The 19,835-nt window shown below is 36.9% G+C and overlaps 1 protein-coding gene across 1 annotated transcript in view; it reads right to left on the bottom strand.

Annotated features, from left to right (window-relative positions):
* The window catches only part of MAN2A1 (mannosidase alpha class 2A member 1), a 158,989-nt gene that overhangs the window by 83,344 nt on the left and 55,810 nt on the right, over positions 1 to 19,835 (bottom strand). The window contains exons 6-8 of the mRNA XM_079799328.1: positions 8,364 to 8,537; positions 5,533 to 5,719; positions 1,806 to 1,983 (exon numbers count right to left, since the gene is read on the bottom strand). Of these exons, the coding sequence (XP_079655454.1) occupies positions 1,806 to 1,983; positions 5,533 to 5,719; positions 8,364 to 8,537 (539 nt within the window). The remainder of the gene's footprint in view (positions 1 to 1,805; positions 1,984 to 5,532; positions 5,720 to 8,363; positions 8,538 to 19,835) is intronic.

The raw sequence follows: 19,835 nt of genomic DNA on the forward strand, positions 1-19,835 counted from the left end.
AAAAATATGGTTACTTTTACAGGAGTTGGTAATGATGTGGAGAATTCCTGAGAGACTGCCATGCCAGGGCGCTATAAATGTTCTACCTCTTGATCTGGATGGTGGTTACATGGGGGTTTTTAAACTTAAAAAAATTATCTGCATACTTGTGGTTTGTGCACTACTCCTACGTATGTGATGTTTCAATCTTAAAAATTACTTTTAAAAAATTGCTCTAGTTTGCAAACAAAGGAGGAAATAGGTAAAATATCAAAATTAGGATTTAATTCTTCAGAGTCAGGCAGCAGAACCTTTTATGGAGTTCAAAACCATTCCCCAGGAAAATGTATTTAGAGATAAGATACCAACATATATACATGGCCCTCGAATCAAATGTATATATGTGAGCTTAATCATTGAGAATATTACAGAGATGATTTAAACAGAATCCTGATGCTCAGAGTTCATAATCTGGTAGAAATTCAGTTGTAAGTACCTTGAATAAACTTGGTATTTAAGTTTATTTATCTATTTTATATTATTTAAGTTTTCTTAATAAACCTGAATTCTCACTACATAAATTGTGGTCCATTATCAGCCTTTAAATTTCCTACACAGTAACATCACTTCCCTTGTACAGTATTTTCACAGATTTTCTATTGTCTGAAAAGTTAATATGTGAATATAATAATCATGTTGGATAATTTTCTTATAAAGGGTCTGTTATGTGACTCTAGTTTGAATCTTGACTCACACAAAGCATCTGTTAAATGTTTTTATTAAGTCAGGAAAACTTGAATCTATTATTAAATTATTGCTAATTTTTAGATGTGGTAATTGTTTTATTATTCTATTTTTATTTTATTTTTTAAGAATATTTTTATTGATTTCAGAGTGGGAGAGGGAGAGAGATATAGAAACATCAATGATGAGAGAGAATCATTGATTGGCTGCCTTCTGCACACCCCCTACTGGGGATCGAGCCCACAACCTGGGCATGTACCTTTGACCAGAATCAAATCTGGGACCCTTCAGTCCAAAGGCTGATGCTCTATCCACTGAGCCAAACCAACTAGGGCAATTATTCTATTTTTAAACAGAGTCCTTATCATTTAGAGATACACACTGAAATGGTTATAGATAAAACTACATGACATCTGAAATTTGCTCCAAAATAATCCTAGGGACAGGGAGATGACAGTGGGTCATAGCTGAAATGAAAGTGACGTTGAGTTGATGAATGTTGTAGCTAATGAATGAGTTGCAGAATGTTGGGAATGTATTTGTATTATTCTCAAAACTTTAGGATACACTTTAAATTTTCCACACACCTCCCCCCCAAAAGAGCAAGAATTATAATCAAATGATTAATTTTGGAAGTTTTCTCATCTAAGAAAAACGCTAATGTATTCTCTGGACACAAGACATTTATTTGCAAAATTCATGACATGTTCACCTGCACCTGCCAGTCACACCACTAAATCACAAGGATGCCATTGTCAGAGAGAAACAATATCCTGTCAATGATGGTAGAAAAAGAGAAGATGATTGAAAAATGAACATCACACCTTAGTAGGTACATGTTTTCAACCAAATAAAAGTAATGGCCCTCTAATCTTCATGGAGTGATAGAAAATGGAAAACTCTGGAAATGGCACTAGAGTATCAGGTAATTTTCCTTTTCATGAATTACAATTTACATAAAATACATATTGTAAGAAATACTATGATGCGGGACAAAAACTAAGATTATTGTGTTTTAGCTTCATTTAATAATGAAGGCTCAACTTCAAAGAGAGTATCATAAGTAAATTTTTTCTCATTACCTTAACATTATACCGAGGTTGAGAATTCATATAATCAAAAAGCATCTGATAATTCTTGAACTGATGATCCCATTCCGTGCGTTCAACATATCGGAAATCATCTCCTAGTGGGGCCAGGAGCACTGTAGTGCGGAAAAGTTTTGACTTCTTTCGGTACTGATCCAGAAGCATCTCAGCCCTACAGAACAAAAAAGGGAAAATATGAATAGTATTAAGAAAGGAACAATGGGGCAACTCATTAAAAAGTATTATATCAAAAGAAATGGTCTATTTTACCTATCTCCTAGATTAGTAAGATTTAGGGGGCAGATTTGTTTACCACACTAATTTTCATTATCCATTTAAAATATTCATATGTTCTTATCAGATGTAAAAACTCTTCAGAAAAATAAAGTCATATACTTATATTGGCATATAATTACTGGGGCATCAATGCCCTGTAAAGGTCAGCTATAGAGATGGGATCCCAGATAGCTGTGTTTTAAAATAATGTAGTCCAAAGGGGGCATATGTAATACTTTCAACAATAAAGATTTAAAAAATAAATAAAATCACATAACAAATATCAGGAAAAAATAAAATTATGTAGTCTAGGAAGACAATAAGGATTTCTCATCTATATGAACTTTGAAGTTTGCTTTGACTTAATATCCCTTTCTCTAATTTAACCTAAAATTGCCTGATTAAACATTAAAAAGTATATTTTGAATGAAACCAATTATAGAGCCATATTTCCTTTCTAAAGGAAAAAATCAATTCAGTTAACACCTGCCATCAATAACCTGAGTATTTCCATGCTGTGTTCAATACTCAACAACAGATAAAGCTTAAGACTTGAGTGAGCTGTTTTGGTTTCTACCTCCCTGGGCTCTAGCCCATGACTCCAAAGATCAGTTAACCACAATTCGCTATGTTTTATATTTCATATTCTAGTATTCTGCAGAAAACCCTTTGGAAAATGCTGAACTGGATACCATTTGAGGAAGTCTGAAAATACAAACTAAGACAAGGGCTTATGAAAAGGAAATTAAACAAGCAGATGAACCAGAGTAGCTCTCCGTGTTTATAATACCAAAGTGCAAGAAATTAATGATAAATTACAAATATGCTTTTTTACCCAGTATTTCAATTTTTACTTCAAGAATTATCGAGAAGTAAATTCCAATTCACAATATAAAAGCTTATGAAATAAACTCCAATAACAAAAATGATGGAAAGAAGCATTTTATAGAAATTATGAAAAAACATTTACCTAAATTGAGAATCTCAAATGATTTCTTTATATTGATACTCAGAAATTGCTTTATAAGAATTATATTATTAACCAAAGTTTAATAACTTGATAAAATATAACCATAATAATGTTCATAAATAAAATAATGCTTAGTTTTCTGAGATTAGCATTACTTGAGTACTTATTTTTTACTAGTAATTTACTACTATTCCAAGTTTACCAAAAACCATTTTAGATTACTCACAATTAAAAAATAAATCCAAGATTAATCACATTGAAAGAAATAAGAGACTAAAACAAATATATAACTCAAAAATCATAGATACACTATGATTGACCATTTAACCAGATCCTTCAGGCACCAGCATAAAAAAGGATATGTGATTTTTAATGCATTCCAAGGTTTACTACGGTGGTATATATGTGTAAAACACATAAAAGGAAAAGAATCAGGAACACTAATGAAGCATCTTTTCCATTCAACAACTATTCTAACTTTCAAGCTTCTGCTCAGAAAGTGTCAACATTAGGAAAGCCCAGGGACCAGCCTATACCACCTGGCAGAGTGGATACTCACTAAGTATATGGTAAACTAATGATAAATGAATTGACCAACATCACATTTCAAGATGCGCAGCTGCAATTTGCTCCTCACTTTTTCTACCAGGTATAAAATGTCAAGTAAAACAGAATTGAGGAAAAAAATCCTGAAACATCAAATCATCTGACATGTAAATCATCATCATATGTAAAATACATGGTACTAAACCAAAAACTAAAATTGATGAAGAATGACATTTCTTTATTTTCAAAGTAAAGGAACCTGCTCAACTGAATGTATCAAATGTGTCACCTGTATATTATAATTAAACTTCATTTTATTTAGGGTATTAGAAAGTCAAGTGCCACTAAGCTGGGATGTCTGTGTTTGATCTCCATCACAACGTCAAAAGGAAGGTAATATTTGGATGTGAAATAACCAGCAGGGTTAAGATTTCAAGATTTATAACAATTTTTAAATCTACATAAATATTATATAGATTCATCTGTATGACCCCGGGTACCTGGAAACTAATTTCAGAATCACTGGAACTGATTGAGCATAAGGTGTGTTCCTGAAGGGTTAGACAACACAATAAAAGGCTTACACAAAATGCCTCTCAGATATTCTCAGCACCACCCAAAAAATAAAAAGAAGGGGTTCGTAATAGCTATGGGTGCACTTGGACTCTACAACTGCTTATTACCCTTCAAGCAATTCCCCATCCCTGACCACCTGAGCTGAGAGAACTAGTGTAAATACCTGATTCAATGACACACAGCTGTTTCTCAAGTAGACAGGCAAAGCCACCCCTGGCCCCACCTCCTTTCCCTACATAATATACTGAGCTATTCTCTCATGCCTAAGCAGCCTAACCCCTGAAAGTAGGCTGTTCAATGGTTCTCACTGCTGTTGGAACCAAGAAAATGAATCAAGGTTAATCTCTAATCTTGGATAGGTTTTCAAAACAATTATGAAAGTCAGATTTTGATGGAAAGGATCCATGGCTTGAAATAGGCTGTCATGCTCAATACTTTTATGTTTGCCAGAGAGAGAGGTTCACACTGGAGTAATTTCTTTATGACCACTAGGACTTGCTCAAGGCAAAGAGACACAATCTCACCTTCCTCCTCACACACATTATTTAAAATGTAATTTTTAAACATACATTTTCCAGAGCACAGTACAAAGATCTTACTTTATTTAAAAGGCTATATTATTTTTTTAGCAGAGTTGAGTGGTTTATATTATAACACAACCTTTCATTTTAATTTATTATATGCCACTAATTTTTAGTGGAGAAATTAAATTTTAAAAGCACCAAAATAAGACCTATAAAGAACTCATTTAATAATTCTGTCATTAGCACAATTTTCTTTAAAATATGTTCATTCCTTTGATTTTTATTTAAGTATATTTAAGTATAAATATTTCTAATTAAGTTTTCTATGATTCAAAAACACCATAAAGGTGCAGAGATGTATATTCATCAGGGCTGGGCAGCATTCACTAGTATTGGAATTGTTATTAAGGGAACAAATAATTACACTTTTATGTGTTCCATTTCAATAAATGTGTTTTTGCAGTTGGGTTGCTTTTCTTACCAATTTATACAATAGGGACCAGAAGTTTTATTATCAACAAAAGTATATGAAATCAATCAAACACAGTAGAAGGCTTTTATAATGAGGGCAAAGGAGATGGTAATAACAGTTCATTATAGGTTATCTATTGTATATTGATCTGTATTGTTCATTTTCCATTAAGTTGTAACACATAACAGGCATCGTTAAGGCTCTGGCATTTTTGAGTTGCTTTAGATTTGGTTTGAATGAATACCGTGAACAAGGATAACGTTGGCTACTGAAGCCCATTTACTCAACCCTTCAGCAACAAGCAACTAATGCTTGCTTGTTCAAGATGTTGTCTTATGAAATGCATTATTTTCCTACCTGTTTTGGACATTTCCAAGATTTATTGTTTCTGGGGGCACTCCCCAGGGACAACCAAGTCTGCCTCCAGGAAGCCGTTTAAAATCAAACTGGCAGCATATTTTAGGATCAGGTCCGCAAGTGTGAGGGATGTCATAGCTGTAGAAGGGCATCATGTGGCAAAAAATATCTGTGACAGATCCCAGATCTAAAATAAAGAGTCAACAGACAAACCTGCATTTATAAACTTTGTTTTCCCAAAACTGTTAAAAATGCCAGTACTTTATACTTACATAATGCAAGCTCTGCCCTAAATCAACAACTCCTTTAACTACTTGTACATATACCCCAGCAGTACTGAATGACCACCAGCCTAAAGGTAGAGACTCACACCTCAGTCTCTATCTACCTCTTATATCTACACTTAGCAGATACAGAAGATTCCCATCCCGAACCAGCATCGGGTGACCTGGACGATACCAACTAAGCAGAAGCAAAATTTATAACCAGCTCATCCAACATTATGGCCATGTCCATCCCTGACTGCCAGTTCCTGACACATCTCTTCCCACCTTGGGTAACAGGATACACTGAGAGAGACCATTAGCTGCAGAGGCTGGATGTGGAGAGAGGAAGGAAGTAAAAGGGGGAACAGAAAGAACAAAGGAGGGTGTGTGTGTGACAATACAGGGCAAATTCCTATCCACTTCTCTAGTAAGAAGGAAGCTCAACCAGGAGAATTCAAGAAGTCCTTCCAACACTCACCAATCAAGAGCCAATGGGACTTTGCACCCAGAAGGGAGCATAGGAAAAGGAGCAGTAATTTTCAAAAACAAAACAAACAAACAAAGAAGATATGGAGAACACTGATTCCTGATGCAGAATTGTTTATAATTAAAGTGTTAATGCCAGCAAGGTGTTGATATAATTGCCCTTGAGTTCAGAAGCCCACCCAGTGAGATTGAGGGCTTAACTAGGAGTTAAAAGTGGTTATATTTGCATGATCCTGATGGGTAGCTAGTTCTCCCCTTTAGTTAGGTATGGATTTCCAATTTTCAGAAATGGGTATATGTTGCTTCCATAATACAGACAAAAGAAAGCAACATTTACATTATAAAAAGGAAAACAACTGCTTCATTAAGAACCAGCACACACAAAGAAGCTCAATTCCAAAACATAATTTTAAAGCAGCAAATTCAACTCTACCAGATAAGTCCTAAAATATTTCAGTTCTACCTCACACTCCATTTAGCTTAAATAATTGCTAATTCTTTTCCAAACTTCAAAGCTGTTATAATCTGTATTAATTCTGTGTTGTCAGTCCTTTCACTGAACCACATCTTACGACACCATGGATGTTGGTCACTAATGCTTGCTATCTGCACAGAGGTTGTCCCAAGTCTCAGAACTGATGGAACTTCCTTCTTTCTCCTAGGATCAAGGATATACTCACCCCTCTTTCTTTTCACACCATACTATTTAGCAGCCCATTTACACGTTTTCATTTATCTGCTGCATTTGGTGTTGTTTGTTTTTATCAAATGAGACCCTAATTTCCTTATAGGCAAGCATGTTTTCTAAACTTCTTCCAAGCAAGTTATTAACTACATAATAGTGCTCACTAATTTCCTATTGACTAATATTTACAGGCAATTGGCATGTATGCAATAGTTTAAGTAGGGCTCCTACTTTAACAATCCTTTTTAAAAAAATGAATAAACTCCTTTGCATTTGATCAAACCCTCTACAAGTTCTTGTTTTCCCTACAGATTTAATTTTCCAAAATAAAAAAGTATATAGTTAATTCTTTCCTTATTGAAACAAAGCAGTACATACAAGAAAGTTACTATCTAGATTTACAAATGATTTTTCTGAAACACTTAAGAGGGGGGTCTATATTACACAGGGAAGCAAGTATGCTGTAATGCAGTCATTTCTGAACATTGCTTTAGCAACTAAATCCTTTTTTCAGATGAAATTTGACTGAGAACTCTGTAGTGGGAAGGCAGTATACGCTGAGGGTTAGGAGTTTAGGCTCAGGACTGATTCAAATCTTGTCTCTGTACCTAATACCTGTTGACTTTTGGAAAATGACTTCACATCTCTAAGCCACCATTTCTTCACTATACAAAAGGGATAATAATAGACCCTAATTTAAAGAATTATTTTGAAGACCTAATGAAAGAGTTAATATAATGCACATAGCACAATGCATGACCCCTAAAAAAGACTCAATAAATAAAAATAAACTTAAAAATAAGATGTTCTGAATTTTAAATGGGGGTGGGAAAGGCAAAGGCCTACGAAGAGACCTAAATCTTGTCTCCTTTCACCCAACAAAGAGCTGCAAAAGTATGTCCCTGGAATATGTGAGTTCCCATAAAACACAGTAAGAAAACAAGCAATAGGTAATATGACAGCTGATCTAGGAGGGTAGGATTAAGGTTTTAAAAGGCAGGTCTTTACTAGATGCAGAGACAGGAGAGAAAGAAAGAAATGCTAGCTGAATATGAGATAAGGGACTCGGTATTAGTTGTAATGCATGTTCAATTGTGATGAAAACAGGTACTTTTTAAAACAGAAGTAAAAACATGATTTGAAAATCAAATTCCTTCTATTTATTTTCTTTATGCATAAAAAAGAACCTACAATGTTCTATAGATAAATATATCTACCATTGCTTAAAAGAATTTCCACGCAAGTAGTCTGTAAAAATAAGAATGTGTATCTTAGGTAACCTGATTTTCAAGATTGGCACTCTGAATAAAATCCAATATGGCATGAGTTCATAACCCTTGTGAAATAACATCTAGGTCAAGTGAGCTCTTCAACTTCCATCAAACCCTACATACCCCAATTCTGTCTCCAAAAAAACTCCAGTGTTTTATGCAATGCAAAATGCTTCTTAACTGCATAATGAACTCTCTGGATAAGCATGTGAGAAAATCCAGCACGTTTTAAAAGATAAGCCATTGTTGGTGAATTTCCGAAAGGATCAATAGACCAACCAGACCGAGGTTTCACTCCTGTTGAAAAAGAAAACAAGCATTATTCTTTTTAAGTTAACAAATAAAATAAAAAGAGGTCACAACACATTAAGACCCAGAGTTCTGTGGTCTCCTGGATGCTAAGACAAAGGAACTGCCCAGCATTACCCATTAGGAACATTCCCAACAGGTCTCTCTGAAGGGAGGATTCTGTCACTGCCATGCCCTCTCAGGCTGGGGAAGCAAACTGGAAGTTAATCAGTTGGAGCAGAAATAAGCACTCTGTTGTCTAATAGGTAGAGATCTATTGCCATTCAATGGAGCTAGAGAAACAAACAGAATTAAGTCCTCTCTCTAGGATCTCACATTCCTGTCTTTGTGAAGCTGGATAACGAAGCAATCTGCTGTTATATAATAAAGATAAGTAAGCTAACTCATTTCAATTTGTACTCCCAAATCCCAACATTAAATATTTAGGCTGTCTTTTATACCTTACAACGGCTCCAAATCATCTTATTATACAGTGGCAGGAATGACCAAAATAACTACCATATTTCATTAAATCTTAAGGACTTTTTTGCATTAAATTTTTTTAAATTAGTTTACATGCAATATTTTTCTGTGTATTAATTTTAGATGTACAGCATAATGATTATACAATAATGTACTTTACAGAGTGATACCCCAATATTTCAAGAACCCACCTGGCCCCATACATAGTTATTATGATATTACTGACTATATTCCCCATGCTGTAATTTAAAACTCAAACTATTCTGTAACTACCAATTTGTACTTTTAAATCCTTTCACCTTTTTCACTCAGTCTCCCAACCTCCTCCCCTCTATCAACAATCAGTCTGTTCTCTCTGTTTTTGATGCTGGTGCTTTCTATCTAGAAGATGTCACTGGAATTTTTCATATCTGACTGCCACCAATATTAAGAGCCATCGACTAAATATCTCAACTTCAGAGGATAAAAAGTAAAATAATTAAATAAATATACCGATTACAATTGATGAAATAAATTATTTATCTCGTATTATACATGTCTGATCTTTTATTTATTCGGGATTCTTAAAGACAGCTTCTACATACAACCTATAAATCAACCTAAGTAATATTACTGTGTGGTGTGTTTTTTTTTCATTTGAACACCTTTTTAACACCTTCCACATATTTAAGACTATGAGAGGCCCTCGGATTACAAAAATGAATTAATCTTAGTTCTGACTCTAGTTGCAGACACTATCATGCAAATAGGTGTAACACAGAATAACAGAAAAGACAGCAGTGGAAAGACCTCTATAGAACAACTAGAGGCCCCATGCACGACATTTGTGCCCTGGGGGGAGGGTGTCCCTCAGCCCGGCCTGTGCCCTCTTATAGTCCGGGACCCTTTGGGGATGTCCGATTGGGCCTAAGCCAGCAGTCAGACATCCCGCTCGCAGTCTGGGGCTCTCGCAGTCTGGGACTTCTTGCTCCTTACCGCCTGCCTGCAGCGGAGGCAGGAGAGCTTCCGCCACCGCTGCTGCGCTCGCCAGCCATGAGCCCGGCTTCTGGCTGAGTGGCGCTCCCCCTGTGGGAGTTCACTGACCACCAGGGAGCAGCTCCTGCATTGAGTGCCTGCCCCCAGGTTGTCAGTGCACATCATAGCGACCGGTCGTTCTGCCATTGGTTGATTTGCATATTAGGATTTTATTATATAGGATACTAGAGATAAACACCAAAATGGGAACCCAGCAAAAGAGACTAAGAAGGAAAAGTCAGAACTCTCAGAGGACCAAGAGTATGTGTCAGAACTTAAAAAACTGACCACGTAAGATTTATGCATTTCACATATGTAATTTATTTCCAAAAACTGAAAAGAAATTTTTAACTTGGCTTAGTAATTTACTGGTGTGTGGCGTTATGGGTTCACCAATTCTGAAATTACCTTTCATGTATTCAAAGAGTAAACAAATTAGGATGAAGAGGCCAGGATTTTTACTGTTAAGAGGACTACAAACATGTATATGGGAGACTGGAATGCACCCTAGGATTTTGAATTAAAATAGGAACTATCAGTACTAACTTAGGGTTTTACATACAAATACATGTGCACGCGCAAGCGCACACATACACACACACACACACACACACACACACACTTCCTAGTTCTGTGCACTAGATGGGCCTAGATGAAGTTAACACCTCAGTACCAATGAGCACACTATAGCTTTCAGGAATGGGTCTCTAAATACCATGCTCTAGTAAAACTTAAATAGCTTATTCTAGGGCTGAGGCTGGGAAGTACAAGGTAAGCCTGGAACATATTCTTGTGCCACAAATTAAATAACTGGTCAAAGAATTCTGGGGACATATTAAAATAACTTAGGAGACAGCCTGGTTAGGCTGGAAGCAAAATAAGAAAAGTCTAAAGGAGTCTCCAAAGAGACAGGATAGACCCTTGGATGAAATTCACCTGCTTCCTATTCCTTGTGATCCATATCTAAGCCGGGCATGGCAGACATTTGCAGACACAAGGTCATAGTAAATCTTCATGATCTTGGGTTAGAAAATGTTTTCTTAAATATAACATCAAAAACATAAGTGATGAAAGCAAAAATTGATAGAATGTATTTCACCCTAATTGAAACTTTTGTCCATCAAAGAACCCCTTCAAGAAACTGAAATGACAACCCACAGAATGGAAAAAATTACTTCCAAATCATTATCCAACAAAAAACTTGTATCAAGAATATATAAAGAACACTTCCAAGTCAACAATAAAAGAACAAAGATTTTTTTCTTTATTGTTTAAAGCAGTGGTTCTCAACCTTTCTAATGCCGCGACCCTTTAATACAGTTCCTCATATTGTGGTGACCCTCAACCATAAAATTATTTTCGTTATGTTGCTACTGTTAATGAATGTTGCTACTGTTAATGAATCGTAATGTAAATATCTGTGTTTTCTGATAGTCTTAGGCTCTACAGCAGCGGTTCTCAACCTGTGGGTTACGACCCACAGGTTGAGAACCACTAGCAGGGTCCCCTAAGACCATCGCTACTGTTAGGATTCATAAAAGTAGCAAAATTAGTTATGAAGTAGCAACGAAAATAATTTTATGGTTGGGGGTCACCACAACATGAGGAACTGTATTAAAGGGTCGCTGCATTAGAAAGGTTGAGAACCACTGGTTTAAAGTATTACATATGTCTCCTTTCACACCCATTGACCTCTCCCCAGCTAAACGCACCCCCCAGTACATGCCCTCACACCCCTACTGTCTGTGTCCATGGGTTATGCTTATATGCATGCATACAAGTCCTTTGATTGATCTCTTACCCCCTCCCTCCCCTGCCTTCCCTCTGAGGTTGGGCGGTCTGTTCAATGCTTCTCTGTCTCTGGATTTATTTTTGTTCATCAATTTATGTTCTTCACTAGAGGCCCAGTGCACGAAATTCGTGCACGGGGGTGGGGGGTGTCCCTCAGCCCAGCCTGCACCCTCTCCAATCTGGGACCCCTCGAGGGATGTCTGACTGCCAGTTTAGGCCCGATGCCACTGGGCAGTCGGACATCCCTCTCACAATCCAGAACTGCTGGCTCCCAACTGCTCGCCTGCCTGCCTTCCTGATTGCCCCTAACTGCTTCTGCCTACCAGCCTGATCCCCTCTAACCACTCCCCTGCCAGCCTGATTGATGCCTAACTGCTCCCCTGCCAGCCTGGTCACCCCTAACTGCCCTCCCCTGCAGGCCTGGTCCCCCCCAACTGCTCTCCCCTGCAGGCCTGGGTCCCTCCCAACTGCCCTTCCATACAGGCCTGGTTGCCCCCAACTTCCCTCCTCTGCTGGCTTGGTCACCCCTAACTGCCCTCCCCTGCAGGCTTGATCACCCACAACTGCCCTCCCTTGCAGGCCTGGTCCCTCACAACTGCCCTCCCCTGTTGGCCATCTTGTGGTGGCCATCTTGTGTCCACATGGGGGCAGGATCTTTGACCACATGGGGGCAGCCATCTTGTGTGTTGGAGTGATGGTCAATCTGTATATTACTCTTTTAGTAGATAGGATAGAGGCCTGCTGCATGGGTGGGGGCCGGCTGGTTTGCCCTGAAGGGTGTCCCGGATCAGGGTAGAGGTTCCCTTGGGGTGTGGGGCAGCCTGGGCAAGGGGCCTATGGTGGTTTGCAGGCGGCCATGCCCCCTGGCAACCCAAGTGGAGGCCCTGGTATCTGGGATTTATTTATCTTCTACAATTGAAACTTTGTAGCCTGGAGCAGAGCCAAGCCTTCTGCTTGCTCCATGGCGGCAGCAATTTCTGTTGGGATTTATGTATCTTCTATAATTGAAACTTTGTAGCCTTAAGCGGAGGCCTGGGCCGACCAAGGTGTGCGGAAAGCTTGGCTTCCTCCATTGCTGGGGGCAACCCTAACCTCCTGCTCTTTCCAGCTCCGAGGCTGCCGCCATTTCTGTTTGGATTTATGTATCTTCTATCATTGAAACTTTGTAGCCTTGAGTGGAGGCCTAGGCCGGCAAGGGCAGGTGGAAAGCTTGGCTTCCTCCATTGCCGGGGAAACCCAAGCCTCCCTCCTGTTCTCTGTGGCCGTAGCCATCTTGGTTGGGTTTATTTGCATATTCACTCCTGATTGGCTTGTGGGTGTGGCTTGTGGTGTAGCAGAGTGATGGTTAATTTGCAAATTACTCTTTTATTAGATAGGATTATATTCCACAAATGAGTGGGATCATGTGATATATGTCTTTCTCCAACTGGCTTGTTTCGCTTAGCATAATGCTCTCCAGGTCCATCCATGCGGTTTCAAATGGTAAGAGTTCCTTATTTTTTACAGCAGGGTAGGATTCCCTTGTTTAGATATATCACAGCTTTTTATCCACTCATCTCCTGATGGGCATTTAGGCTGTTTCCAAATCTTAGCTATTGCAAATTGTGCTGCTATGAACATAGGGGTGGATATATCTTTTGTGATTGGTGTTTCCGATTTCTTGGGATATATTCCTAGAAATGGGATTACTGGGTCAAATGGGAGTTCCATTTATAATTTTTTTGAGGAAACTCTATACTGTTCTCCACAGTGGTTGCACCAGTCTGCATTCCCACCAGCAGTGCAAGATGGTTCCTTTTTCTCCACATCCTCACCAGCACTTGTCATTTTTGATTTGTTGATGATAGCCATTCTGACAGGTGTGAGATGGTACCTCATTGTCATTTTGATTTGCATCTCTCTGATGATTAATGATTTTGAGTACGTTTTCATATGTCTCTTGGCCTTCTGTATGTCCTCCTTCAAAGTGCCAATTTTGGTCCTTTGCCCATTTTTTGATTGGACTCTTTATCTTCCTTTTGTTAAGTTGTATGAGTTCCCTGTAAATTTTGGAGATTAAACCCTTATCAAATATAACATTGGCAAATATGTTCTCCAATACAGGGGGCTCTCTTATTGTTTTGTTGATTGATTGTTTTTGTTTTTTGCTGTGTAGTACCTTTATATTTTGATGTAGTCCCATTTGTTTATTTTCTCCTTAGTTTCCATTGCCTAAGGAGCTGTATCGGTAAAGATATTGCTACGATATATGTCTGATATTTTGCTGCCTATGGATTCTTCTAAGATTTTTATGGTTTCCCGTCTTATGTCTAAATCCTTTATCCATTTGGAGTTTATTTTTGTGTATGATGTAAGTTGGTGATCTAATTTCATTTTTTTAATGTATCTGTTCAATTTTCCCAACACCATTTATTGAAGAAACTGTCTTGACTCCATTGTATGCTCTTGCCTCCTTTGTCAAATATGAATTGAGCATAATGGATTGGGTTGATTTCTGGGTTCTCTGTTCTGTTCCATTGGTCTATATGTCTGTTCTTGTGCCAGTACCAGGCAGTTTTGAGAACAGTGGCTTTGTAATATAGCTTGATATCTGGTATTGTGATCCCTCCAACTTTGTTCTTCTTTCTCAGGATTGCTGCGGCTATTCAGGGTCTTTTTTCATTCCATATGAATTTTTGGAGTTTGTTTTAGGTCTGTGAAATATGCCATTGGTATTTTAATGGGAATTGTATTGAATCTGTAGATTGCTTTGGGTAGTATGGACATTTTAATGATGTTGATTCTACCAACCTGTGAACACGGTATGTTGTTCCATCTGTTTATGTCTTCCTCTCTTTTTTCAACGTCCTGTAGTTTTCCGAGTACAGGTCTTTTACCTCCTTAGTTAAGTTTATTCCTAGGTGTCTTAATTTTTTTGTTGCAATGGTAAATGGAATTTTTTTTTTTTTTTTTTTAGTTTCAATTTCTGGGATTTGATTATTGGTGTATAAAAAGGCCATAGATTTCTGGTTGTTAATTTTGTATCCTGCTACATTGCTGAATTCATTTATTAAGTCTAGTAGGTTTTTTGATGGAGTTTTTAGGGTTTTCTATGTATAATATTATGCCATCTGCAAATAATGACAGTTTTACTTCTTTTTCAATTTGGATGCCTTTTATTTCTTCTTCTTGTCTGATCGCTATGGGTAGTACTTCCAGTACTATGTCGAATAGAAGTGGTGAAAGTGGGCATCCCTGTCTTGTTCCTGTTCTTAAGGGAAATGGTTTTAGTTTTTGCCCAGTGAGTATGATGTTGGCTGTAGGTCTGCATATAAGGCTTTAATTATGTTGAGGGTGATCCCTCTATTCACTTTGCTGAGAGTTTTTATCAAGAAAGGGTGTTGGATTTTGTCAAAAGTTTTTTCTGTATCAATTGATATGATTATGTCATTTTTCTCTCTCAACTTGTTTTTATGATGTATAACACTTATTGATTTGCGGATATTGTACAAACCTTGCATCCCCAGAATAAATCCCACTTGGTCATGGTGTATGATCTTTCTAATGTAATGCTGGATTCCGATTTGTTACAATTTTATGGAGGATTTTAGCATATATGTTCATCAGGGATATTGGCCTGTAATTCTTTTTTTTTTTTTTTTGTAGAGTCTATCTGGTTTTGGGATTAGTGTAATGCTGGCTTCATAGAAAGAGCTTGGAAGTTTGCCTTCCTCTTGAAATATACAAAGTGATGGAAAGCAAGGGTCTGAATCCAAGAATACTACTGGTATATGCAGCAAGGCTTTCATTCAAAATTGAAGGTGAAATCAGGAGCTTCACAAAGAAAGGCTAAGAGAGTTTATTACAACCAAGTCAGCAATGCAAGAAATGCTAAAGGGATTGCTGTAAAAAGAAGAAATAGAAAGGAAAGAAGGAACACATGCATAAAGAATAAAAATGGCAATAAACAAGTACCTATCAATAATAACCTTATATGTAAATGGATTAAATGCTCCAATCGAAAGACATAGGGTAGCTGAATGGATAAGAAAACATGACCCATATATTTGCTATCTATAAGAGACCCACCTCAGAACAAGGGACTCACAAAGACTGATAATGAAGGGATGGAAAAAAAGTTTTTCAGGCAAATGGAAATGAAAAAAAAAAGCTGGGGTAGCCATACATATATCTGACAAAACATACCTCAAAGTGAAGGCCAAAACAAGAGATAAGCAGGGCCACTTCATAATATTAAAGGGAGCAATTCACCAAGGGGTTATAACTCTGGTAAACATCTATTCACTCAGGGTAAAGCTGGTAAACTACACCAACAAATACATAAGAAAACTTCTGGAAAATATCAAGGGAGAGATTGACAGTAATACAATCATAGTAGGGGACTGTAATACCCATTGACATAATTGGATAAATCCTCTAAACAAAAAATCAGCAAAGAAACAGCAATCTTAAATGACTCTATAGATCAGGTGGAACTAATTGACATGTTCAGAACATTTCACCCCAAAGCTACAGAATATATTGTTCACAAGTGCACACCGGACATTTTCAAAGATAGACCACATAACATGTGTACCAGTTAATAATGCAAATTTTTTTCACTAGATGGAGTTACACATATGTTGATATATATGTGATTTGATATATGTTATTTTGTTGTATTGACAGCAAGCTTCAAAACTTCATATGTCAAATTTTCTGAAGGTGTTAACATCATAGATATTTTTACGCTTAAAAATGTCGAATTTCTTGCCAAAAAAAGAGCATTTGCGAGAAGTTTTAATTCATTACTTTATTTTGAAGAAAAGTGCTGCTGCAAGTTATCATATACGATGGGAAGCTTATGGTGAACATGTTCCATCTCAAGATACTTGTGAACACTGGCTTAAACGTTTTAAAAGTGATGATTTGGATGTGAAAGACAAAGAACGTCCAGGTCAACTGAAAAAGTTTGAAGACCAACAACTACAAGCATTATTAGATGAAGATGCGTGTCAAACTCAAAAACTACTTGCAGAAAGATTAAACGTTGCTCAGCAAACAATTTACAAGCAATGGAACAGATTTTAAAGGAAGGAAAATGGGTGCCACATCAACTGAATGAAAGACAAATGGAAAACTGAAAAGTCATCAGTAAAATGTTGCTTCAACGGCACGAAAGAAAGTCTTTTTTGCATCGAATTGTGACTGGTGATGAAAAGTGGATTTATTTTGAGAATCACAAATGCACAAAATCATGGTTTGATCCAGGTCAACCATCAACATAGACTGCAAGGTCAAATAGCTTCGGAGAGAAGACAATGTTCTGCGTTTGGTGGGATCAGGAAGGTGTGGTGTATTATGAGCTTCTAAAACCAGGTGAAACCATTAATACTGATCGCTACCGACAACAAATAATCAATTTGAACCACGCTTTGATCGTAAAATGACCAGAATGTTCCAGAAGACACGGCAAAGTAATTTTGCTTCATGATGATGCACATACTTCAAAACCAGTTAAAGACACGTTAAAAGATCTTGCCTGGGAAGTATTAACCCACTTGCTATATTCACCAGACCTTGCTCCTTCAGATTATCACCTGTTCTGATCGATGGCACACGTGCTTTCTGAGCAGCACTTCAAAACATATGAAGAAATGGAAAATTGGGTCTCTGAATAGTTTGTGCCTCAAAACAAGAAAAGTTCTATCGGGATAGTATCCACAAATTACCTGAAAGATGGGGGAAATGTGTAGCTAGAGATGGACATTACTTTGAATAAAGCACTTTTGATGTTTCTCTTGAAATTATTGTGTTTTCTTTGATCACAAAATCCTCATTATTAACTGGTACACAGGCAAAGTCTCTTCAAATTCAAGAAGATAGAAATCATATCAAGCATCTTCTCAGATCACAATGGCATAAAATTAGAAATCAACTACAATAAAAACACTGAAAAAAATCAAACACTTGGAGGCTAAATAGCATGCTATTAAACAATGATTGGGTTACCAAAGAGATCAAAGAAGAAATAAAAAGCATCCTGGAAATGACCATGAAAACACAACAACCCAAAATCTATGGGATGCAATGAAAGCAGTCCTGAGAGATAAGTTCACAGCTCTACAAGCCTCCCTCAAAAAACAAGAAAGAATGGTAATAAATAATCCAACCCTACAACTTAAAGAATTAGAAAGAGAGCAACAAAAAAAGCCCAGAGTAAGCTGACAGAAAGAAGTAATAAAGATCAGAGCAAAAATAAATGATATACAAAAACATTTAATGAAACCAAGATCAATAAAACTAAGAGCTGGTTCTTTGAAAGGATAAACAAGATTGATGAACCTCTAGCCAGGCTCACCAAGAAACAAAGAGAGAGGACCCAAATAAACAAAATCAGAAATGAAATAGGTGAAATAACCGAACCCCCAGACAAAAAAAAAGATTGTAAAAAAAAAAAATACTATGAATAACTCTACTCCAACAAACTGGACAACCTAGATGAAATGGACATATTCCTAGAAAAATACAATCTTCCAAAACTCAAGCAGGGAGAATCAAAAAACATGAAAAGACCAGTAACTACTGATGAAATTGAAGTAGTAATCAAAAAACTTCCAGCAAACAAAAGCCCTGATCTGGGGGGCTTCACAGGGATGTTTTAGCAAACATTCAAAGAAGAACTAAAATCTATCCTCCTCAGACTATTAAAAAAATTTTTTTTAAATAGGCAAATTATTTGAATTGGCATTTCTCTGAAGAAGGTATGCAAATAGCCAATACACTAGTACACTTGAAAAGATGCTTAATACCTTTACTCTTTAGGAAAATGCAAATCAAAGCCATAATAAAATACCATTTCACACACACTAATATGGCTAAAATAAAAAAAGAAGACAATAGCCAATGTTGTTGAAGATGTGGAGAAATTAGAACACTTATATTACTGGTGAGAATGTAAAATGGTGCAGCCATTTTGAAAAACAATTAGGCAGCTCTTTAAAATGCTAAACAGAGTTATATGACCCAGTAAATCCACTCCTAGGTGTATACCCAAAAGAAATAAAACATATGTCCTCACAAAAACTGAACACAATTCTATAACAGCAGCATTATTCATAGCAGTCAAAAAGGGAAACAATCAAAATGTTCATCAACTGAAGAAGAGATAAATAAATGTGGTGTATTCAAACAACAGAATATTTTTGCTATGAAAAGGAATGAATCACAATATTTGCTACAGCATGGGTGAACCCTGAAAACATAATGCCCAATGAAAGAAGCCAGTCATAAAGGCTATAATGTATGGTTCCATTTATGTCAAATGTCCAGAATAGTCAAATCCATACATTTAAAAGGAGATCACTAGTTGTCTGGGCCTGAGGTAAGGAAGGGAGGAGAGTAAGAAAGTGGTGTGACTATTAAAGAGTAAGTGGTTTCTCTTTGGGATGTAGAAAAAATCCTAAAAATAGATGGTTGCACAATTCTGTGAGTGTACTGAAAACTACTGAACTATGCACTTTAAATGGGTGAATTTTATAGGGTAAACAATACACGCATAAGAAAAAATGTATGCTGAGCACTAGAAGCCAGATCTAAAAGAGTTAGTCCATATATATGAAGTTCTTAAATAGGCAAAAGTAAACTACAGTGATAGAAATCAGGGAGCAGCTGGCTGAAGGGGAGAGCTGAGTAGAATGAGGAACTTTCTGGAGTGGTGAAGATGTGGATTAAATGGGTATGTACATTTGTCAAAACTGAAACTCTAGAGTTAAGATTTATATGTTGTGCTATATAAATTATGTCAATAAAAGCTAAACATAAAGAAAAATCCATAAAAACTGAGGTTTAAAAAAATGAATATTCTTAGCTTACAATACTCTTGGCTTAGAAAATCAGGGAGTATTCAGGTCCACTTCCCAGTTAGTGATTTGCTAAGAAAATTTACAGGAGTTGGCACACAGCTACGATTTATTACTGTGAAAGAATACAAAGCTAAATCAGCAAAAGGAAAGGCAAGGGCACAGTCCACAGGAAACG

Source organism: Cnephaeus nilssonii (genome assembly GCF_951640355.1).
Source record: "Cnephaeus nilssonii genome assembly, chromosome: 2".
NCBI lineage: Eukaryota > Metazoa > Chordata > Mammalia > Chiroptera > Vespertilionidae > Cnephaeus > Cnephaeus nilssonii.